The 24,334-nt window shown below is 42.7% G+C and overlaps 1 protein-coding gene across 1 annotated transcript in view; it reads right to left on the reverse strand.

Moving 5' to 3' along the window:
• Nucleotides 1-1,809: 1,809 nt before the first annotated feature.
• Nucleotides 1,810-24,334, reverse strand: part of LOC117730672 (voltage-dependent T-type calcium channel subunit alpha-1I-like) — a 109,581-nt gene continuing 87,056 nt past the window's right edge. The window contains 8 exon segments of the mRNA XM_034532539.1: nt 1,810-2,455; nt 4,354-4,544; nt 5,147-5,297; nt 7,622-7,741; nt 11,659-11,802; nt 19,482-19,937; nt 22,251-22,372; nt 23,106-23,184. Of these exon segments, the coding sequence (XP_034388430.1) occupies nt 1,880-2,455; nt 4,354-4,544; nt 5,147-5,297; nt 7,622-7,741; nt 11,659-11,802; nt 19,482-19,937; nt 22,251-22,372; nt 23,106-23,184 (1,839 nt within the window). The 3' untranslated portion in view covers nt 1,810-1,879.

The following is a 24,334-nucleotide window of genomic DNA, read 5'->3' on the forward strand; positions in this document are numbered from 1 at the left end:
GTGTGTGTGTGTGTGTGTGTGTGTGTGGGGGGGGGGGGGGGGGAAACACACTCCAACACTCTGGATTACACGATTACGTCATCGACCTTTCAGTGACCCCGGTGACATTTTATTCTAATACACAAATTCATAAATATGATCTCCTCTCGCCGTATTGTTTATCTATACGAGTCTCATCCATCTAACTGAACCTCTACTGGAGCATATTGCATATCTCGAATAGAGGGAGGGGGGGGGGGCAGGGGGGGCATTAGTCATTTAATACTCCGGCTTCCCTGTGGAAGTAGAGATGATACGATTGGATGGGCATAACGAGGAGGGGGGGGTGGGGGCGGGGCCAACGAAGAGGACCAGATGAAGATTTCTTCTGTCTCGTCTCAAACGACTATCCTGCAGTGTTTTGACATCGACATCTGTGTGTGTGTGTGTGTGTGTACATTATGTGTGTGTGTGTGTGTGTGTACAGTATGTGTGTGTGTGTGTGTGTGTGTGTGTGTGCGCGAGTGCAAATAGGTCCACCTGAGGTCTGACGGGTCGTCACGATCTGTCTCGACAAAACAAAATGCTCAAAGTTACAAGTTACACCGGTCTGGACCACATTGCTTGCCGTAGTATGGGGTCGGGGGTCGGGGGTCAGGGGTCAGGGGGCGGGGGGGTTCTACTCTCTTGCTACACTCAAGCAGACCTGAGTCAGGTGATCCATCCATCCATCCATTATCACCCGCTTTGGGTTTAATCCCACCGTCTGAACCCTCACTTCTTGGGCTCCGGGGTCAAGGCGAGTTATTTGATGTCATCCAGTCGTCCTGAAGTTCCATGTGTGTGTGTGTGTGTGTGTGTGTCAATATTCAGCTTCACGAAACTCAACTAAAACGTCTCACGGAAGATCGTGAAATAGTCAGACATTTTAAATCTATTGGTTTGGTGTCCGGGAGCTTCACGGTTAAAATAAGACTTAATTTAGAAAGTGAGTCAATAACAACGACCTCGAGGAAAACCAGATGACATCAAGCCGCCTCCCACTTGTGGTACGGCCACAATGATCATGTTATATCAAAGTATATATATATATATATATTTGTGTGTATATATATATACACATATATATATGCGTATAAATATAAATATATATATTTGACCTGTAGGAATCACTGCTCTGCATTTGATATGTAAGAAGAGGGTTCAAATGCTGAGAAAAAGTATTTTTACCATGAAAACCTAATTTCTAATTATTTTAAGTTTTAATCTGTTAAATACATATTTTAGGAAGTTTTAAATCTGAGGGATAAGTTTGACAAGCCAATGTTCTTCTCAGTGACACATACCCTCTGACATTTAAATATATATGTTTATATATATATATTTCTCATAGCATCAGAAGCTTTACAGGGTAAAGATGGTTCTCCGGTTCTGGCCCAGGTTCTGCACTCGGTACCTTTTAGCCCTTTCAGAGAGCACAAAGAGTCCGGCGCTTCCATGACGACCCGCTCGTGTTCTCAGCAGCGGCCGCACAGCGAGAGGCTCTCCAACGCCGACGGACACGTCTACATTCACACCACCTCAATGCGCTGAAATCAATCAATTAATAAAAAGAACACGGGGGGTCGATGCTACGAAGAAGCTTCAGAGTTATTGAGGTCCAGAAACTTCTGCTTTTTGATATTTCACTTCTTTTTTGTCCCCCCCCCCCCCACTCCCTCCCCCCCCCCCCCCCACAGTTTTCATATAAATAATAAATAAAGTAATGTTCAATCAATTCCAATATGTTCTGGCTCAAATGTAAAGCCCGGGGCTGCACATCTTTCAAGGCTGAATCCTGGTGATGCTAGAAGGCTAACACCCCCCTTACAGAACCGGGGGGGGGGCAACAAGGTTCTTCTCATCTCTCTTTCCTGGAGCCCGATATGTCACTGTCCTCTTCCTCCTGCTCCGCGCCTCTCGCTCGTCCCTCCGTCCAGGGGTCGACGGCGCACAGGCGGCGTCCTTCTTTGCTCCGGTCCAGCGCGCCCGTGCTGTTGCTCTTCTTCACCAGAGGGGGCGCCAGAGAGCCCGGGGCGAGCAGCGACGTCAGCGAGAGGCTGCTCGGCGTCTCCGACGAGTGTTCGCTGTCGAGGGTCTGGCGGCAGTCGCCCGTCCCCGTCCCCAGGTCCTCGTCCGAGGGGTCCACGGAGTCCGGCCTGGGGGGGCAGCCGGGGCTGGTGCTGCCGCCGCTGCTCTGGCTCCTCTGGTGCCCCCTGGTGGCTTGCAGGGTGAAAGCGCCGCGTCTCTTTAGTAAAAGGTGGTCCCGGTCCCCGGCGTCCGGACCCTGGGGGCGCGGCATGCCGGAGGGGAGGGGCACGGGGAGGTCCAGATCTCGAAGTGTAGACCTGCTGAAGCTGAGCCCTTCCTCCAGAGTGGTCTGCAGGCTGTCCTCTGAGCTGCCCGTGGCCAGCGAGGAGTCACTGCGGGACGGGTGCTGCAGGAGGGGGGACGACGACGACGACAACAACAACAACAACAACAACAACAACAATTAGTCTTCAAGTCGGCAAATGGCGGTTTACTGGTTTGCACCAACATAGGTAGGTAGCTAGGTAACTAGTTAACTAGGTAGTTGGGTAGATAGGTAGCCGGGTAGGTGGGTAGGTAGGTAAGTGGGTAGCTAGGTAGCTAGGTTGGTGGGTAGGTAAATAGGTAGGTACGTGGGCGGTAGGTAGGTGGGTAGGTAGGTAGTTGGGTAGGTAGGAAGGTAGGTAAGTGGGAGGTAGGTAGGTAGTTGGGCGGTAGGTAGTTGGGTAGGTAGTTGGGTAGGTAGGTAGTTGGGTAGGTAGGAGGTAGGTAGGTGGGTAGGTAGGTAGTTGGGCGGTAGGTAGGTGGGTAGGTAGTTGGGTAGGTAGGTAGGTAGTTGGGTAGGTAGGTAGTTGGGTAGTTAGGAGGTAGGTAGGTGGGTAGATAGGTAGTTGGGCGGTAGGTAGGTGGGTAGGTAGGTAGTTGGGTAGTTAGGTAGGTAGGAAGGTAGGTAAGCGGGAGGTAGAAGGTAGGTAAGTGGGTAGGGAGGTAGGAGAAAAGAAAGAAAGTAAGTGGGTAGAAAGAAAGTAGGTTTATTTCCCAGGAGCCGTCAATGCACCGTTTTTTTTTGGTGCAACAGAATCGTGTAATACAAAAAACAAAATCCCTGCTTTTCTTAAGTCTGATTGGTGCGACCCACCCAGCGTGTCATGAGCGGGAGGTTGTTAGTCATTATTCATAATCCCTGTGTAACGACCACAGGGGAGAGGGGAGGGGGGTTATGACAAAGGGAGAAAAGGGATTGGCAGAAGGAAAGAGAAAGACAAGAGGACCAGAGGAAGACGAGATAAAGGAAATACCCTCGGCATCGAGCTCGGGGGCCGGCCGGGATAATTACCCGAGAGCCGCAGAGCATCTCTGTAGCAGCTGAGCATCAGAGAGGCTCTCACAAACAGGTAGAGGGGAGGAGAGGAAACCGTCTCCATGGTTACACGGGAACGGGAACTAAAATAAGGTGCCCTTTCTTTTCGTTTCCTAGTTTGTTGAAGCCGACAGGAGAGAGCGTTTCGATCCACTACGGATGAGATCAGCTTTAATTATGGATCAATAATTCAACAGTGAGGAGTCGGTTTCTCACCAGATGTTAAAAGCTTACGAAATAAAATGATTTGGGTATCTTTGTGTGTGCGTGTGTGTGTGTGTGTGTATGTGTGTACGTGTGTGACTGGTTGGAAAATAAACTGTTTACGAGTTTACTTTTGGTTTTAGTGAAATTAAAAAGCACGCGAGAGGGCAGAAACCCCACCAGCTCATTTAAAGCCTCCACATGTATAATATTAAAATATCACAATAATATAGAGCACACAGCATGTGTGTGTGTGTGTGTGTGTTTGTTAAAGGGGATATCGGTTCATAAAACAGCATTAAAGGATGGTCAACTTTCTGACAGTCCTTAAACACATCATGTAAGAACCACTCGGTGAGGAAAAGCAGCCAAATCGAAGCTGGAAATGTTTATATTTTATGAAAAATATCTTTATTCTCTATTTCTCAATGTTAATTGCTGCACCAAACTGTTCGTCACATAAAATAAATCATAAAATGTATATTCTTTTACGATGCATGTCCATATACGTGTGTTACTCTGCATTAAAGCTAAAGTTATGGTGGTTCTGTTTCCATAGAGGAGCGGGACTTTTATTCATCACAGTAAATGAAATGTGACAGGAACAATAAATAAATAAATAATAAAAACCCAGAAGCAGCTTCGGGGTTCAGAGGTGCCTAAAAATCATTTTGGAGAACGCCGTCTGTGTTTTTGATGCACGACTCCGGTTCTCCGGACCTGAGAACCGACTGTAGTACCTGAGAGCTCAGGGGCCGGCTGTTGGTCCCCGGGGAGCGCAGGGAGGCCCAGGAGGCCGGGGAGGGCGGCCTGGGCGGACCCCCGTCCCCTCGGCCGCCGCCGTTACCGGGACCGCCCGGGTGAGCCGCGGCGGCCGGGTGGAAGAAGTCTACCGGGAGGCGGAAGACGGGCGAAGAGCCGCCATCTCCATCTGCAGGGAGAAGGTCATAGTTTAATACACAGGGGACCGGCTGCCATCCTAATCTGGATCCTGTTGACCCAGATCAGTCTGCCTCTTCTGAAATGCTGTGAGTGAATCTGACTGCCTTTGTCAAGGTTGAAAAGGAGTAATAAAGTTTTGCAGCCACCATTTAAATCCACCACACTGATAGCATTGAGGAAATGAGATATTAAATGACAGTTTGATCTTCGACATGAGATAATCACACGGTGTAAACAGACATCAGAGTCCACCGGCGGAGGGATATGAGACGCTGTGCTCTTCTTATTTAAAACGATATGATCAATGTCACGTCAAAGTCAAGCTTTTAATAAAACACAGCGAACAGCGATAAGGATAATAAGGAACGCTGGAGAACGTTAACCTCTGAGAGGGATTATTTTAATATGACGGGGAGATTCAATTCAAGCAGGTTTTACTGAACGGGAAAACTACTGCAGATTGTTTTTGAAATGACATATTTACTGTAAAGAAACACACGTAGGTGTAATGTGCCATGTGATGGATAAACAGGTGTAACCTTGTGTGTTTGACTCCTACAATACAAGGAGCACCTCAGTGGACTTCGGTACCTGAGCAAAGAGCCGGCGAGGGGCTCTTCAGTGGAGGATGGACGCCCACCTCCAGCAGCTCCGGGAACACCTCCTCGCTTCCTGAGCTGGGGGGACGAAGCCCCCCGTGGACGTCCAACTCTTCCAAACTGTGGGAGTCACCGCTGCCCCTCTGGGAGCGTGGCGGGGGAAGAGGAGGAGAGGCAAGGGAGAGAAGGTGGTGAGATGGAGGAGAGGTTCTGAAGGAGACAATGAGGCGCAAGTCCAGGAGCAACAACGTTCACTGGAGCAGGAAGTACGTTCACCTGCCTTCATTCCCAGTGTAAAAGAAAAAATATAATGGAAATTTAGCTGTGATAATAAAAATTCTAAAAAGCTAGCTTTTTGTTTATGGCATGCACACTTACTATCTCATAACGCACACTTACTATCTCATAACGCACACTTACTATCTCATAACGCACACTTACTATCTCCTAACGCACACTTACTATCTCATAATGCACACTTACTATCTCATAATGCACACTTACTATCTCATAACGCACACTTACTATCTCCTAACGCACACTTACTATCTCATAATGCACACTTACTATCTCATAATGCACACTTACTATCTCATAACGCACACTTACTATCTCATAATGCACACTTACTATCTCATAACGCACACTTACTATCTCATAATGCACACTTACTATCTCATAATGCACACTTACTATCTCATAATGCACACTTACTATCTCATAACGCACACTTACTATCTCATAACGCACTTACTATCTCATAATGCACACTTACTATCTCATAATGCACACTTACTATCTCAATGCGCACACTTACTATCTCATAATGCACACTTACTATCTCATAACGCACACTTACTATCTCATAACGCACACTTACTATCTCATAACACACTTACTATCTCATAATGCACACTTACTATCTCATAATGCACACTTACTATCTCCTAACGCACACTTACTATCTCATAATGCACACTTACTATCTCATAATGCACACTTACTATCTCATAATGCACACTTACTATCTCATAACACACACTTACTATCTCATAATGCACACTTACTATCTCATAACGCACACTTACTATCTCATAACGCACACTTACTATCTCATAACGCACACTTACTATCTCTTACTATCTCATAACGCACACTTACTATCTCATAATGCACACTTACTATCTCATAATGCACACTTACTATCTCAATGCGCACACTTACTATCTCATAACGCACACTTACTATCTCTTACTATCTCATAATGCACACTTACTATCTCATAACGCACTTACTATCTCATAACGCACTTACTATCTCATAACGCACACTTACTATCTCAATGCGCACACTTACTATCTCATAATGCACACTTACTATCTCATAATGCACACTTACTATCTCATAACACACACTTACTATCTCATAATGCACACTTACTATCTCATAACGCACACTTACTATCTCATAACGCACACTTACTATCTCTTACTATCTCATAACGCACACTTACTATCTCATAATGCACACTTACTATCTCATAATGCACACTTACTATCTCATAATGCACACTTACTATCTCAATGCGCACACTTACTATCTCATAACGCACACTTACTATCTCATAACACACACTTACTATCTCATAACGCACACTTACTATCTCATAATGCACACTTACTATCTCATAACGCACTTACTATCTCATAACGCACTTACTATCTCATAACGCACACTTACTATCTCAATGCGCACACTTACTATCTCATAATGCACACTTACTATCTCATAATGCACACTTACTATCTCATAACACACACTTACTATCTCATAATGCACACTTACTATCTCATAACGCACACTTACTATCTCATAACGCACACTTACTATCTCATAACGCACACTTACTATCTCTTACTATCTCATAACGCACACTTACTATCTCATAACACACACTTACTATCTCATAACGCACACTTACTATCTCATAAGTATGACTTACCAATGGGATATTTTTATTAGCATGGCTAAATGTTCTTCTAAATGTAAAATGAAAATATTTTTTTCACAATCTTTTACTGGTGTAAATGGACTTCCATATTTTTTTTATTCATCTGAAGGGTGATGAAAAATTGGCTGCGCTGAAAAGAAACCTCGAAGCTTTCTAGCTGCTCGGTAAACACACACACACTCACACACACGCACACATATACACACACACACACCTACACTCACACACACACTCATCCCAGCATGCCCCTTGTCAAGAGCACGGAGAGAGGCAGGTGTTTTAATCAGGAGGTTAAGCGTGTAAATAGTAATTAACGATGATTAGCAAGATGAAGGATGACATGTGCACCGACTCCCCACGGTGTGTGTGTGTGTGTGTGTGTGTGTGTGTGCGTGTGTGTGTGTGTGTGTGTGTGCGTGTGTGTGTGTGTGTGTGTGTGTGCGTGGCCTCTCTCACCAGCAGCTGGTAGCTGCCTTGCTCGTCCAGGCTGAGGTCATCGGGCAGCGCCGGGGACGACGACTTGTCCGACAGCTGCTCTGACATCAGAGACGCCTGCTCCACCTCGGCCAATCGGATCTGCCACGAGAACAGAAACCAGTCAGACAGGAAGTGATGTCACCGCACAGCGCTGCTGAAGCAGGCTCAAAGGAGGCGCTGCAGGTGAATGGGCTGAAACAATTAACTCATAACATCGCAACTTAATCGCTGACATTAAGAGGAGGAGTTTACTGAAGTGCAAATGACAATTAAATATGCAAATGAGGCACTATGGTAAGTTTTGGTGAATTTAGGAGAAATCTACAGATGAAAAAACTGACCAAATTAATGTTTTCTTTCCACTGGTCCGTGCATGACTACATGTGGTATTTTTTCTGGACAGTTTTACAGTTTTTTTTTACAGCAACATGATAGATTGGACAAACATTTCCATAAAAAAAAAAATATATATAAAAGATAATAAAAAAACAAATAATTAAATATATAGATATCTACGAGTCACCATAGCAACAGGTGGAAGGGGAGATCTTAATGCATGAAAGATATATATATGTATATATACAGTATATATAAATATAGTTATATTTATTCATATATATATATATATATATATATATTAAAAAAAATAAAAGAAATAACAATAAATATACATATATAATATAAGATATAAATACATATAAATATATATATAAATATATATATTGAAGATGACAATAGTTGAACATTTAAAGAATATTTAGACCAAAAGATAAAAGAGACACATGATTTTAAGCTCACAATCTGACCCATAATAATATTTGCATTTATTTTAATTGGTTCAAACCAAAGACTGTATTCTAAGTAAATAAACCGGCGTGTCTGTCTCTTTAAGAGGGAGGAGCCAGAGTCAGAGTTTAAGTTAACTCAAGTTACTTTCCTTCATCTCGGGGGTTAAACTCGCTTTCTGAAACGAGGCGCTGGTCCTTTTCTTTAACCCCCGGAGTTGCATTTAAACTCAAAGTTCATATTGATTTTCATCCTTCTGAAAAAAAAAAAAAAAAAAAAAAGGAGAATCCCGTTGCCATGGAAACACAGACGTGGAGGCAGACTATTTCCATCAGTTGTGTTTCCCGTTCTGACCCCCGAAGCCCACAGAGGGCGAGTTCTGTACATGAAGAGGTTGAATAAATATACAAGTGGGCGCGTTTCTCTTCTCGATGTGCATCGAAATTAATATCAATTTTCTAGAGTTAAACAAGCCGACGCCGCGCAATGGAAGATGAAGTGGATCCACACACACACACACACACACACACACACACTCATGACATCGACTACGAGACGTTCTGTTTAAACGTCACCGTTTATCAGCCACAAGCTGTAAAAAAAAAACGTCATCATCAGCAGATCTTCAACTTTTCCGACTTTTTCTTCTACTTCACGTTGTTGTTGTTGTTCTCCTCACCTACAAAGCCTTGATTGGTGATGCACCATCATATCTTAAGGAGCTTGTAGTACCATATTGCCCCACTAGAGAGCTGCTCACTAAATGTGGGGCTACTTGTGGTTCCTAGAGTCCTAAAAAGTAGGATGGGAGCCAGAGCCTTCAGTTATCAAGCTCCTCTTTTATGGAACCAGCTTCCACTTTCAGTCCTGGAGGCAGACACAGTCACCTCATTTAAGAATAGACTTAAGACTTTCCTCTTTAATAGTGCTTATAGTTAGGGCTGAATCAGGTTTGTCCTGGTCCAGCCCCTTGATATGCTGCTATAGGCTTATAGGCTGCTGGGGGATGTTTTAGGATACACTGAGCACCTATCTCCTCTTCTCTCTCTCCTTATGGATGAATTTACATCTCTCCATTGCACCTTATTAACTCTGCTTCCTCCCCGGAGTCGTTGTGACTTCACGTCTCATAGGGTCCATTGGACCTGGAGGTGTCTGATGCTGGTGAGCCGGCCTCCCATTGGCCCTGCTGATGCCCCGCCCCCCCTCCTCTCTACCTCCTTCTGTTTCATGGATTGGAGTTCCATTCATACATTGTCATATTCATGTAATGTGTTTATGTAACTCTGTAACTCTGTTCATCTGGTCACATGACATCTATTCATCTATCCATCCGGGGAGAGGGATCCTCCTCTGTTGCTCTCCTGAAGGTTTCTTCCCTTTTTTCCCTGTCAAAGGTTATTTTTGGGGAGTTTTTCCTGATCCGATGTGAGGTCAAAGGTCAGGGATGTCGTATGTGTACAGATTGTAAAGCCCTCTGAGGCAAATTTGTAATTTGTGACATTGGGCTATACAAAATAAACTGAATTGAATTGAAAGTTGTTGTTTTTCTTCTGCTTCACGTTGTTGTTGTTGTTCTTCTTCACGTTCTTGTTGTTGTTGTTGTTGTTCTTCTTCTTCTTCACGTTCTTGTTGTTGATGTTGTTCTTCTTCTTCTTTTTCTTGTTGTTGTTGTTCTTCAACACTAAAGACTTGTTCTAGTTCTCTACTTCTAGTTCTGATGGTTCTGTTTCCATAGAGCAGCAGAAACTTTATTTATTAGACAAAATCAAGATACAGAGAGAAATGTGACGGGAGTGAAAAACATCCCAAAACTATTTTGGGGTTCAGAGGATTGACCAGCAGTACATGTGTGTGTGTGTGTGTGTGTGTGTGTGTGCGCGCTCACCTGTTGAGTGTGTGTGTATGTGCTCACCTGTTGAGTGTGTGTGTGCGTGCTCACCTGTTGAGTGTGTGTGTGTGTGTGCTCACCTGTTGAGTGTGTGTGTGTGTGTGCTCACCTGTTGAGTGTGTGTGTGTATGTGCTCACCTGTTGAGTGTGTGTGTGTGTGCTCACCTGTTGAGTGTGTGTGTATGTGCTCACCTGTTGAGTGTGTGTGTGCGTGCTCACCTGTTGAGTGTGTGTGTGTGTGTGCTCACCTGTTGAGTGTGTGTGTGTATGTGCTCACCTGTTGAGTGTGTGTGTGTGTGCTCACCTGTTGAGTGTGTGTGTGTGTGCTCACCTGTTGAGTGTGTGTGTGTGTGCTCACCTGTTGAGTGTGTGTGTGTGTGCTCACCTGTTGAGTGTGTGTGTGTGTGCTCACCTGTTGAGTGTGTGTGTGTGTGTGTGCTCACCTGTTGAGTGTGTGTGTGTGTGCTCACCTGTTGAGTGTGTGTGTGTGTGTGTGTGCTCACCTGTTGAGTGTGTGTGTGTATGTGCTCACCTGTTGAGTGTGTGTGTGTGTGCTCACCTGTTGAGTGTGTGTGTGTGTGCTCACCTGTTGAGTGTGTGTGTGTGCTCACCTGTTGAGTGTGTGTGTTTGTGCTCACCTGTTGAGTGTGTGTGTATGTGCTCACCTGTTGAGTGTGTGTGTATGTGCTCACCTGTTGAGTGTGTGTGTGTGTGCTCACCTGTTGAGTGTGTGTGTGTGTGCTCACCTGTTGAGTGTGTGTGTGTGTGTGTGTGCTCACCTGTTGAGTGTGTGTGTGTATGTGCTCACCTGTTGAGTGTGTGTGTGTGTGTGCTCACCTGTTGAGTGTGTGTGTTTGTGCTCACCTGTTGAGTGTGTGTGTGCGTGCTCACCTGTTGAGTGTGTGTGTGTGTGTGCTCACCTGTTGAGTGTGTGTGTTTGTGCTCACCTGTTGAGTGTGTGTGTATGTGCTCACCTGTTGAGTGTGTGTGTATGTGCTCACCTGTTGAGTGTGTGTGTGTGTGCTCACCTGTTGAGTGTGTGTGTGTGTGCTCACCTGTTGAGTGTGTGTGTGTGTGTGTGCTCACCTGTTGAGTGTGTGTGTGTGTGTGTGTGCTCACCTGTTGAGTGTGTGTGTGTGTGTGCTCACCTGTTGAGTGTGTGTGTTTGTGCTCACCTGTTGAGTGTGTGTGTGCGTGCTCACCTGTTGAGTGTGTGTGTGTGTGTGCTCACCTGTTGAGTGTGTGTGTTTGTGCTCACCTGTTGAGTGTGTGTGTGCGTGCTCACCTGTTGAGTGTGTGTGTTTGTGCTCACCTGTTGAGTGTGTGTGTGCGTGCTCACCTGTTGAGTGTGGTCCTTACAGTCCCTGCAGACAGGAGGAGGAGAGCAGTAGTGGTGGAAAACTGAACCGGACAGGTTGTCAATCATGTCGCCTTCCAGGGAATCCTTGATCAGCAGAGACACGCTGTCCAGCCACTGGCTCTCCTACCACACACACACACACACGCACACGCACACACACACACACACGCACACACACACACACACACGCACACACACGTACATACACACGTACATACACACGCACACACACACACACACACACACACACGTACATACACACGCACACGCACACACACACACACACACACACACGCGCACATACACACACACACGTTTTGTTGTTATTGTTACTTGTTTTTTTTTTCCTTCATTCTCACAAACACACGAAGACCTGATTGTGTGACGTTTGATGTCGTGGTTTTTTTCCCTTCAGGTGTTTTATCTTTGTGTTGGGATTATAATTTGTTTGTTTGATGCTTTTTTTGTTGTTGTTCATGAGTGTGTTGCTATCAGCGGCTTTACTATTTGTGTCTCTGTCTTTGTTAGTGAGCTCAGGACGGAGGCTTTCACATCAGGGACCCCAGGGCCCGGATCCGAGTCCACCAACGTATCTTCATACTATATATATATATAGATAGTAATATTATACTAAAAGAAAAGCCCCCTGGAGACAAACAACAGCAGGGCTGATGATCGAGCGTTCTTCTTCACTGCAGCAACAACGTAAACGTCATGATTGTCGACATCGCAGTCGAGTATCGGATCTTTGATTGCGCTCGATGTCTAATCGTGAAGTTATAAGCGGCTTGACGCTCAATCGCAGACGTTGGAGCTGACTCGAGATAAGAGGGCGACTTGTCTTCTGACCTTCTGACGTCTTTGCCTCCAACGAGCCGACGATGAACCTCGAAGTGACCGGCCTCTCTCCCGGTCTGTAAACGCACCGCTAATCACGGCCGCCGGTCGTCCACTTGTTGTTGTCTTTGTTGACGAACCACCACCGCCGCCTCCTGCCGGAGTCCTTAGGCCGAGAGTTCCCGAGAGAGCCAATCAGTGAGCCCCACAACAACGTTCTGGCTTTGTTTATTGGGAATAAAACCGCTCTGTATGCTGATGACTTGTGATTGTTGGCCCTCAGCTTGTGTCTGACGTAAATAAAGTGCTTCAAAAGGAGTTTGTTTTTCCTTCTTCTATGTACTCGTTTGTTTGTTTTTCCTTCTTCTATTGTTTGTTTTTCCTTCTTCTATGTACTCGTTTGTTTGTTTTTCCTTCTTCTATGTACTCGTTTTTTTGTTTTTTCTTCTTCTATGTACTCGTTTGTTTGTTTTTCCTTCTTCAATGTACTCGTTTGTTTGTTTTTCCTTCTTCTATTGTTTGTTTTTCCTTCTTCTATGTACTCGTTTGTTTGTTTTTCCTTCTTCAATGTACTCGTTTGTTTGTTTTTCCTTCTTCTATGTACTCGTTTTTTTGTTTTTCCTTCTTCTATGTACTCGTTTTTTTGTTTTTCCTTCTTCTATGTACTCGTTTTTTTGTTTTTCCTTCGTCTATGTACTCGTTTTTTTGTTTTTTCTTCTTCTATGTACTCGTTTGTTTGTTTTTCTTGTTTGTTTTTCCTTCTTCTATGTACTCGTTTGTTTGTTTTTCCTTCTTCTATGTACTCGTTTGTTTGTTTTTCTTGTTTGTTTTTCCTTCTTCTATGTACTCGTTTTTGTTTTTCCTTCTTCTATGTACTCGTTTGTTTGTTTTTCCTTCTTCTATGTACTCGTTTGTTTGTTTTTCCTTCTTCAAAGTACTTGTTTTTTAGTTTTTCCTTCTTTTATGTACTCGTTTGTTTGTTTTTCCTTCTTCTATGTACTCGTTTTTGTTTTTCCTTCTTCTATGTACTCGTTTGTTTGTTTTTCCTTCTTTTATGTACTCGTTTTTGTTTTTCCTTCTTTTATGTACTCGTTTTTGTTTTTCCTTCTTCTATGTACTCGTTTGTTTGTTTTTCCTTCTTCTATGTACTCGTTTTTGTTTTTCCTTCTTTTATGTACTCGTTTTTGTTTTTCCTTCTTTTATGTACTCGTTTTTTTAGTTTTTCCTTCTTTTATGTACTCGTTTGTTTGTTTTTCCTTCTTTTATGTACTCGTTTTTGTTTTTTCCTTCTTTTATGTACTCGTTTTTGTTTTTCCTTCTTCTATGTACTCGTTTTTTGTTTTTCCTTCTTCTATGTACTCGTTTGTTTTTCCTTCTTTTATGTACTCGTTTTTGTTTTTCCTTCTTTTATGTACTCGTTTTTGTTTTTCCTTCTTTTATGTACTCGTTTTTGTTTTTCCTTCTTCTATGTACTCGTTTGTTTGTTTTTCCTTCTTTTATGTACTCGTTTTTGTTTTTCCTTCTTCTATGTACTCGTTTTTGTTTTTCCTTCTTCTATGTACTCGTTTGTTTGTTTTTCCTTCTTTTATGTACTCGTTTTTGTTTTTCCTTCTTTTATGTACTCGTTTTTGTTTTTCCTTCTTCTATGTACTCGTTTTTGTTTTTCCTTCTTCTATGTACTCGTTTTTGTTTTTCCTTCTTCTATGTACTCGTTTTTTTGTTTTTCCTTCTTCTATGTACTCGTTTTTTTTGTTTTTCCTTCTTCTATGTACTCGTTTTTTTGTTTTTCCTTCTTCTATGTACTCGTTTGTTTGTTTTTCCTTCTTCTATGTACTCGTTTTTGTTTTTCCTTCTTTTATGTACTCGTTTTTGTTTTTCAAAATTATATGTACTCGTTTTTTTGTTTTTCCTTCTTCTATGTACTCGTTTTTTTGTTTTTCCTTCTTCTATGTACTCGTTTTTTTGTTTTTCCTTCGTCTATGTACTCGTTTTTTTGTTTTTTCTTCTTCTATGTACTCGTTTGTTTGTTTTTCTTGTTTGTTTTTCCTTCTTCTATGTACTCGTTTGTTTGTTTTTCCTTCTTCTATGTACTCGTTTGTTTGTTTTTCTTGTTTGTTTTTCCTTCTTCTATGTACTCGTTTGTTTGTTTTTCTTGTTTGTTTTTCCTTCTTCTATGTACTCGTTTTTGTTTTTCCTTCTTCTATGTACTCGTTTGTTTGTTTTTCCTTCTTCAAAGTACTTGTTTTTTAGTTTTTCCTTCTTTTATGTACTCGTTTGTTGTTTTTCCTTCTTCTATGTACTCGTTTTTGTTTTTCCTTCTTCTATGTACTCGTTTTTGTTTTTCCTTCTTCAATGTACTCGTTTTTTTGTTTTTCCTTCTTCTATGTACTCGTTTTTTTGTTTTTCCTTCTTCTATGTACTCGTTTTTTTGTTTTTCCTTCGTCTATGTACTTGTTTTTTAGTTTTTCCTTCTTCTATGTACTCGTTTGTTTTTCCTTCTTTTATGTACTCGTTTTTTTTTTCCTTCTTTTATGTACTCGTTTTTGTTTTTCCTTCTTCAATGTACTCGTTTTTTTGTTTTTCCTTCTTCTATGTACTCGTTTTTTTGTTTTTCCTTCTTCTATGTACTCGTTTGTTTGTTTTTCCTTCTTTTATGTACTCGTTTGTTTTTCCTTCTTTTATGTACTCGTTTTTTGTTTTTCCTTCTTTTATGTACTCGTTTTTGTTTTTCCTTCTTCTATGTACTCGTTTTTGTTTTTCCTTCTTCTATGTACTCGTTTTTTTGTTTTTCCTTCTTCTATGTACTCGTTTTTTTGTTTTTCCTTCTTCTATGTACTCGTTTTTTTGTTTTTCCTTCGTCTATGTACTTGTTTTTTAGTTTTTCCTTCTTCTATGTACTCGTTTGTTTTTCCTTCTTTTATGTACTCGTTTTTGTTTTTCCTTCTTTTATGTACTCGTTTTTGTTTTTCCTTCTTCTATGTACTCGTTTTTGTTTTTCCTTCTTCTATGTACTCGTTTTTGTTTTTCCTTCTTCTATGTACTCGTTTTTTTGTTTTTCCTTCTTCTATGTACTCGTTTTTGTTTTTCCTTCTTCTATGTACTCGTTTTTGTTTTTCCTTCTTCTATGTACTCGTTTTTGTTTTTCCTTCTTCTATGTACTCGTTTTTTTGTTTTTCCTTCTTCTATGTACTCGTTTTTTTGTTTTTCCTTCTTTTATGTACTCGTTTTTGTTTTTCCTTCTTCAATGTACTCGTTTTTTTGTTTTTCCTTCTTCTATGTACTCGTTTTTTTGTTTTTCCTTCGTCTATGTACTCGTTTTTTTGTTTTTTCTTCTTCTATGTACTCGTTTGTTTGTTTTTCTTGTTTGTTTTTCCTTCTTCTATGTACTCGTTTTTGTTTTTCCTTCTTCTATGTACTCGTTTTTGTTTTTCCTTCTTCTATGTACTCGTTTTTTTTGTTTTTCCTTCTTCAATGTACTCGTTTTTTTGTTTTTCCTTCTTTTATGTACTCGTTTTTGTTTTTCCTTCTTCAATGTACTCGTTTTTTTTGTTTTTCCTTCTTCTATGTACTCGTTTTTTTGTTTTTCCTTCGTCTATGTACTCGTTTTTTTGTTTTTTCTTCTTCTATGTACTCGTTTGTTTGTTTTTCTTGTTTGTTTTTCCTTCTTCTATGTACTCGTTTGTTTGTTTTTCCTTCTTCTATGTACTCGTTTGTTTGTTTTTCTTGTTTGTTTTTCCTTCTTCTATGTACTCGTTTTTGTTTTTCCTTCTTCTATGTACTCGTTTGTTTGTTTTTCCTTCTTCAAAGTACTTGTTTTTTAGTTTTTCCTTCTTTTATGTACTCGTTTTTGTTTTTCCTTCTTCTATGTACTCGTTTGTTTTTCCTTCTTTTATGTACTCGTTTTTTTGTTTTTCCTTCTTCTATGTACTCGTTTTTTTGTTTTTCCTTCGTCTATGTACTCGTTTTTTTTGTTTTTCTTCTTCTATGTACTCGTTTGTTTGTTTTTCTTGTTTGTTTTTCCTTCTTCTATGTACTCGTTTGTTTGTTTTTCCTTCTTCTATGTACTCGTTTGTTTGTTTTTCTTGTTTGTTTTTCCTTCTTCTATGTACTCGTTTTTGTTTTTCCTTCTTCTATGTACTCGTTTGTTTGTTTTTCCTTCTTCAAAGTACTTGTTTTTTAGTTTTTCCTTCTTCTATGTACTCGTTTGTTTGTTTTTCTTGTTTGTTTTTCCTTCTTCTATGTACTCGTTTTTGTTTTTCCTTCTTCTATGTACTCGTTTGTTTTTCCTTCTTTTATGTACTCGTTTTTTGTTTTTCCTTCTTTTATGTACTCGTTTGTTTGTTTTTCCTTCTTCTATGTACTCGTTTTTGTTTTTCCTTCTTTTATGTACTCGTTTTTTGTTTTTCCTTCTTCTATGTACTCGTTTGTTTGTTTTTCCTTCTTCTATGTACTCGTTTTTGTTTTTCCTTCTTCTATGTACTCGTTTTTTGTTTTTCCTTCTTTTATGTACTCGTTTTTTGTTTTTCCTTCTTTTATGTACTCGTTTTTGTTTTTCCTTCTTCTATGTACTCGTTTGTTTTTCCTTCTTTTATGTACTCGTTTTTTGTTTTTCCTTCTTCTATGTACTCGTTTTTTGTTTTTCCTTCTTCTATGTACTCGTTTGTTTGTTTTTCCTTCTTCTATGTACTCGTTTTTGTTTTTCCTTCTTTTATGTACTCGTTTTTTGTTTTTCCTTCTTCTATGTACTCGTTTTTGTTTTTCCTTCTTCTATGTACTCGTTTTTGTTTTTCCTTCTTCTATGTACTCGTTTTTTGTTTTTCCTTCTTTATGTACTCGTTTTTGTTTTTCCTTCTTCTATGTACTCGTTTTTGTTTTTCCTTCTTCTATGTACTCGTTTTTTGTTTTTCCTTCTTCTATGTACTCGTTTTTGTTTTTCCTTCTTCTATGTACTCGTTTTTGTTTTTCCTTCTTCTATGTACTCGTTTGTTTGTTTTTCCTTCTTCTATGTACTCGTTTGTTTGTTTTTCCTTCTTTTATGTACTCGTTTGTTTGTTTTTCCTTCTTCTATGTACTCGTTTGTTTGTTTTTCCTTCTTCTATGCACTCGTTTGTTGTGATTCTGGTTCAATGCTCTTTCTTTTACGAATGCAAGTGAAATAAATAAATAAAATAAAAGACTTTTATTCCGACGTGGCCATGTGCCGAGTGGAGATTCAGAGCCGCTTCCTCCTCCTCCGGTTATAAATACCTCGAGGCCGACAGACAATGAGCCGTACGCCCGCCGCCCACTCGCCCCTCGCGACCCCGTTCTCTCTCCTCTCTCGCCCACCGATTCGCTGTCATTCGCTCAGACGGACGACAGCGAATCGGTGGCTCCGAACCGACAAACAAACGAAGACCGGGGGTTCAAGAGGTCGCCGATGGGGGCCGGTCCAGACGAGCTCGGAGGGAGGACGCGCATTACGCCCGTTGGGCTGATTACTGTGATTACGAGTGAGGAGACGGCGTCGGGGCTATTTGTGTCTGGGGAAGAGCGGCTTGTTGTCAGGGAGAAGGAATCGAACACATTAGTTTAACTATTAGTGTTTTAGTTAAAAGAAAATCATCAGTAGGCCTAATGTGGATTTAATATAATGAAATAACGTGTAATATAATGTGAAATAATGAAATAATATGTAATATGTCATAAAATGAAATAATATGTAATATAATTAAATAATATGTAATATGTCATAAAATGAAATAATATGTAATATAATGAAATAACATGTAATATAATGTTAAATAATATGACATATGTCATAAAATGAAATAATATGTAATATAATGAAATAATATGTAATATTATGTAATATAATTAAATAATGTCATATGTCATAAAATGAAATAATATGTAATATAATGAAATAATATATAATACAATGTAATATAATTAAATAATAAATACATTGTACATGTACAATGTAATATAATGTAATATAATTAAATAGCATGTAATATAATGCAAAAATGATATAATGAAATGTAACAAAACATGTTTTAATCCAAAATATATATATAATATAATTTCAATATTAAAATGCAACATAATATAAATATTCAAATTCAATACGATATAATTTAATATAAATATTAGAATACAATAAAATACAATATAACATAAATATTCAAATGCAATATAATATAATATATAAGACACTAATGACGGGGTCTTTCCTAACGAGCCCCCTAACGAGTCCTTTCCTTGTCTCCTTCAGTCCTCAACATCGTTCAGCCGCTTCTCTTTTCCCCTCAAATCTAAAGTGAGATTCCTTCCATTGTTCCCCCCGACGTCTGTTTTGTTTCCGTTTGTTTGTTTGTTTACTTGTTTACCTCCTTCTGCCTCAGCGAGCGCACACACCTGAAAATACCCACTCTCATCTGCAGGTACTGTAATTTCAGTGCGAGCGTGATTGTGGAAGTCGCTGCTTGAGATGCAGCAATCAGGGAGCTGACCCCCCCCCCCCCCCCAGACACACACACACACATTAGAGAATTACCCACAAGGCCGTGCGGTACCACAGAGCGCCGACTCTTCACACAAAGTTAATGAAAGGAAAAACATCCACGTGCATTATTTAGCTCACGATTGTCTGCTTTTGTTTCCTAACTTTCAACTTCCATTAAACACTTGATTGTTAAATCACTGAATTGTTTATTCTTTAAAATGAACTGTAAAAATAAATAAATTAATAAAATTCTCCATTTGAGAAGCAGTTCTCATGTTTCACCACTCAACATAGTCGTTGACTCATATTAATGATCGATTCATAATTCCAGCTCTCCGTGTCTGTCGGACTAACCGTGACCAATTAACATAGTAAAAACATTTAAATTATTAGTATGTAGCCGCCATGCAGAACCAAACCCCAGAGCACCTTGTGTGAGAGGAAGTGAGGACGCATCAGCAGTAAAACGTCCTCTCACCTGAGCCGGAGAGTACAGCCGACACCGGCGGTGGGCGTGTCCATCTTGAGCAGCTCCGCCTCCCGCTCCTCCTCCTCCTCCGTCTCGTACCGGCGCCGTCACGCTCGGACCCCCGGCCGCCGCCGCCGTGATGGCGCCGGACGCCGCTCCGCTCGCGACGGACCCGCCGGCAACACCGCCGCCGCCGCCCGTGACCGCGCCGATGCCCCCCAACATGCAGCAGAGGCCTCCCTGAGCCAGCTCCAGCTCGATCTCGGCGTCCATCTCGGCGTCCTCCTGCGCCTCCTTGTTGGAGTCGTCCAGGTGCTTCATGAGCACGGCCACCACCACGTTGATCAGCACGAACTGGGCCGTGAGCACGAAGGACACGAAGTACATCGGGGAGATGACCTGCAGGCCGGCGTGGCAGCCGTAGTCGCTGGCCGGGTGACCCGGGGGGCACTCCCTCAGGGTGTCCTGGTGGGCGGGGGGAGAGTTCAGGGGGGAGAGTTCAGGGGAGTTCAGGGATGAGAGTTCAGGAGAGTTCAGGGGTGAGAGTTCAAGGGGGAGAGTTCAGGGGTGAGAGTTCAGGAGAGTTCAGGGGGGAGAGTTCAGGGGTGAGAGTTCAGGAGAGTTCAGGGGGGAGAGTTCAGGGGTGAGAGTTCAGGGGAGTTCAAGGGTGAGAGTTCAGGGGTGAGAGTTCAGGGGGGAGAGTTCAGGGGGGAGAGTTCAGGAGAGTTCAAGGGTGAGAGTTCAGGGGTGAGAGTTCAAGGGTGAGAGTTCAGGGATGAGAGTTCAGGAGAGTTCAGGGATGAGAGTTCAGGAGAGTTCAGGAGAGTTCAGGGATGAGAGTTCAGGAGAGTTCAGGTGGGAGAGTTCAGGGGTGAGAGTTCAGGAGAGTTCAGGGGGGAGAGTTCAGGGGGGAGAGTTCAAGGGTGAGAGTTCAGGGATGAGAGTTCAGGGGTGAGAGTTCAGGGGTGAGAGTTCAAGGGTGAGAGTTCAGGGATGAGAGTTCAGGAGAGTTCAAGGGTGAGAGTTCAGGGGTGAGAGTTCAAGGGTGAGAGTTCAGGGGTGAGAGTTCAAGGGTGAGAGTTCAGGGATGAGAGTTCAGGGATGAGAGTTCAGGAGAGTTCAAGGGGGGAGAGTTCAGGAGAGTTCAGGGGTGAGAGTTCAGGGATGAGAGTTCAGGGGGGAGAGATCAGGAGAGTTCAAGGGTGAGAGTTCAGGGGTGAGAGTTCAGGAGAGTTCAAGGGTGAGCGTTCAGGAGAGTTCAGGGGGGAGAGTTCAGGAGAGTTCAGGGATGAGAGTTCAGGAGAGTTCAGGGGTGAGAGTTCAGGAGAGTTCAGGGGTGAGTTCAGGAGAGTTCAGGGGTGAGAGTTCAGGGGGGAGAGTTCAGGGATGAGAGTTCAGGAGAGTTCAGGGGTGAGAGTTCAGGAGAGTTCAGGGATGAGAGTTCAGGAGAGTTCAGGAGAGTTCAGGGGTGAGAGTTCAGGAGAGTTCAGGGATGAGAGTTCAGGGGAGTTCAGGGATGAGAGTTCAGGGGAGTTCAGGGGTGAGAGTTCAGGGGGGAGAGTTCAGGGATAAGAGTTTAGGGGTGAGAGTTCAGGGTAAAGCATTAAGGGGTGAGACGAGGAACGGTGGGTGGACAGAATGAGGGAAGACGTACAGAGAAGAGACCCTCAGAGTTTGAGCTTCGCTATTTCCTGTCGCATTACCTGTGACAGGAATGTGACATCCTTCCTTTTATTATTCACACCTGTACTTTGATTTGACAATGAAGGAACTTTATTGTTTCCAGACTACCGAACGAGTGGAATAGATAACGGTAACGACTCACTCCATTCAGGGTGCGAGTGTGTTCCTTTTCACGGGAATCTGAGTTTCATTTTTTCACTCCAACAGCTCCAAGGCGCTCGGCGTGATTAGCGAGACTCGATTGAGGTGATGGACGAGCGAACGAAGAGGGCGATCACATTTCATATTCTTCATTCCTCCTTTGAAGGTGAGGACCACCTCATCACTCCTCTACCTAAATATCCTCCGGTACTGGGATCTGAACTAAAGACCTTCAATTACCGTCCTGCGAGAAAATGTTTTAAAATATATGCTTGTACAAATCTCTGGTTCTTTAAACGCCACAAGACTGGAATTCCTGATGTTGGAGCTCCTGGACTTCTAAAGCCCCCTAAGAACTGTTCAAAGACGCATCGCAGATATCTGGACCTCACAGGGAGCCGGTTGGGGAGCGACAACCAATGAGAGCGCAGGACTTGGGGTTGAGGGGGTACACCTGGGGTACGGCCTTTACTGTGTGTGTTGCACAACGTTGCTATGAAGCGTGTGAAAACAGGCCCCCGACCCCCCGTTGCTGTTTCTTCTTTGTTTTATTGCTGGAAATCAACGTTCTTTCTTTATGGCTTTACCTGGTAGTACTTCATTTCCTGTCTCACCTTTCGAGACACAGCCTGGTCTCACTTTCAACCAATGAGAACCCATCAACGTCAGTATTAACACGATCAATGCAATGGATGTGGTGTAAAGAGCAGCAAGGTCGGGTGGGTCAAACACCCTGAGCGTAAGTTACGTGATAGGCGTACGTTTTCAGCTAAACCGTGTTTCCTCTAAGCCTAACGGACACCGTTTCACACCGTTAACCGGGTGTCACACCGTTAACCGGGTGTCACCCTTAGCTTTAAAGCGATGACGAAGCAGAGTCCACGTGACAAAGGTCGAGAGGTCAGAGCGACATTAAACAAAACATTGCACCAATGCGGCAGGGAGCTGAAGTACCTTCATGATGCCGTTCCAGTTGTCGCCGGTGGAAACCTGGAAGAGCGTGAGGAAGGCCATCCCGAAGTTCTCGAAGGTGGCGTGCCGGCTCATCCCTTCACACGGGTAGTCGGCGTTACACACTGATGGGCAGGGCACAGGGGGAGAAAGGGAAACCGTTGGTGACTCACGTGAGAGATCGCAACAGTTTCCTTAGTTTGTGTCTGTTCATAAATTAGAGATAACACACTAAATCAAAGGACTGCACACACGGGTGTTCAGCCTTTAGCAGTGGAAATATTAAGTGTGCATCGGAGTCCAAATGGGCAAAGACATAATGTACGTTTGTCATTGGATGGCAGGTCGGAGAGCATTGCAGATCTATTTTTGGGAAGCTGTCATCCAGTCAGGTTCAGGATATGAAAACCAACGTCAATCAAGTGGCGGTAACCATTGACGAAGCAGACTGATACAACTGTGTGTAATCTCACGTTCCTTTTCTTCATTTTCACATCCAGCTCCGACTGTTTTTAAGCTCCGTCGCATCTTGTTGGCCCGATAGGAGGTTTTGTCCAGAATGTACGATAAAGAAATAAGATAAAAAATCTCCCGACATGATTGGAAATCTTGGGGAAAAGAGTTCGAACATGTTTCATTCCGATTGTGGCAGTTGATGAATGAACTTTCCAGTGTCGGAACCAGTCGAAAACGAACCGGAAAAAGACAATTTAGCCGAAGTTTAGGAAACAAAAGGACGTGGTTAGGTTGAGGTAAACATCAGGTTGGGTTTAAAGTATCTTTGGAAGTTACATGACAAACAACTCAATATTAACTCCTCCCCCAACTGAAGCCCAAGTTGAGTCCATTGAGACTCACCCAGCTCTCCAAACAGCTCCACTCCCAGAGCGGCGTAGATGAAGAACAGCAACATGAAGAGCAGCCCGAGGTTCCCCACCTGTCTCACACACAGAAGAGCAACTCGTTGATATTGGTAATAGGTTTGTAGATCCATCCTTCATCTCTGTTGAGTCAGGAAAATAGTCATTTCTGACATTTGGATGACATTCACAGATTTCCAGTATTTCCCCACATTGATTTATCAAGTTGTTAATAGAAGAGAACAGCCTAGAAAAAGGCAGGATTCATTGAATGTGTTTCAAACTGCAACCAGTAAAGCTGCAGAAGGCCTCGGCTTATTTTCAGTTAGATGCTCATGCATTTTTTAAACGGGTTTGAATGTTTTTTTTGTTTTTTTTGTGGGCTTAAAGGTCATGAAACTAAACAGTCACATCCAGCATCCTGCAAACATTCCATCAAATCAGAAATAGTTGCAGAACTGGAGGTTGACACACCAACAAATGCAGGACAATCGCTCCATGACACGCTTTGCAGGGGAAACATTAGTGAATTATCACCTGGCATGAATCCACCTGTGGAGAGGAAACCTTGACACGCAGCCCCGGGTGCAGCAGCAGGCACCGAGCTAATGCCGTTAGCTCAGCCACCTCACGGGGAAGGCAGCGAGGTGCTTGTGTACACACGCCTGTAGAATTATATTAAATAAGCAGCGTGGTTTACTAACGGATAAGACGTGTAGTGTTTGCTGCAGTGGAGGACATGACGGGGGGCGGGTGGAGGTGAACCGTGGAGAGGCAAAAGCCTGGAGGTAGAAAAGCTCTCTTTCTCTCCCCAGTTGTGCTGCTGATGTTTCCCGGCGGATATAAAAAGCAACGACTCGGCCCGAGGCGGCTCGTGGTTCTTAACGTGAGCCCGTCTGGTGCCTTCGGCTCACCGCGGGGATGTGGATGCATGAGCAACAGATTGCTGGATGCTGTGGGAGCACCGAGAGCTGGCAACCAGGCGACGGAAGGGCGTGAACGAGAACTTTGATATTTATACCTTCTGGTTTCGGTAGCGAGGGAGAAAAATACATAAAATCTGCACTGAACCTCGAACTTTTAAGACTCTTTCATGAATTACTTCTTTTCTGTGTTGAGAGTGATGCAGCCTTGAGTCAGCTATCTGCGTCACGGTGTCATGAATTCTTTTGTTTGGTTTTCACGCCCACAAACTCCAGTGAGGGAACAATAACCAACAGCAACATC

This window comes from Cyclopterus lumpus, chromosome 1 (assembly GCF_009769545.1).
Source record: "Cyclopterus lumpus isolate fCycLum1 chromosome 1, fCycLum1.pri, whole genome shotgun sequence".
Classification (NCBI taxonomy): domain Eukaryota; kingdom Metazoa; phylum Chordata; class Actinopteri; order Perciformes; family Cyclopteridae; genus Cyclopterus; species Cyclopterus lumpus.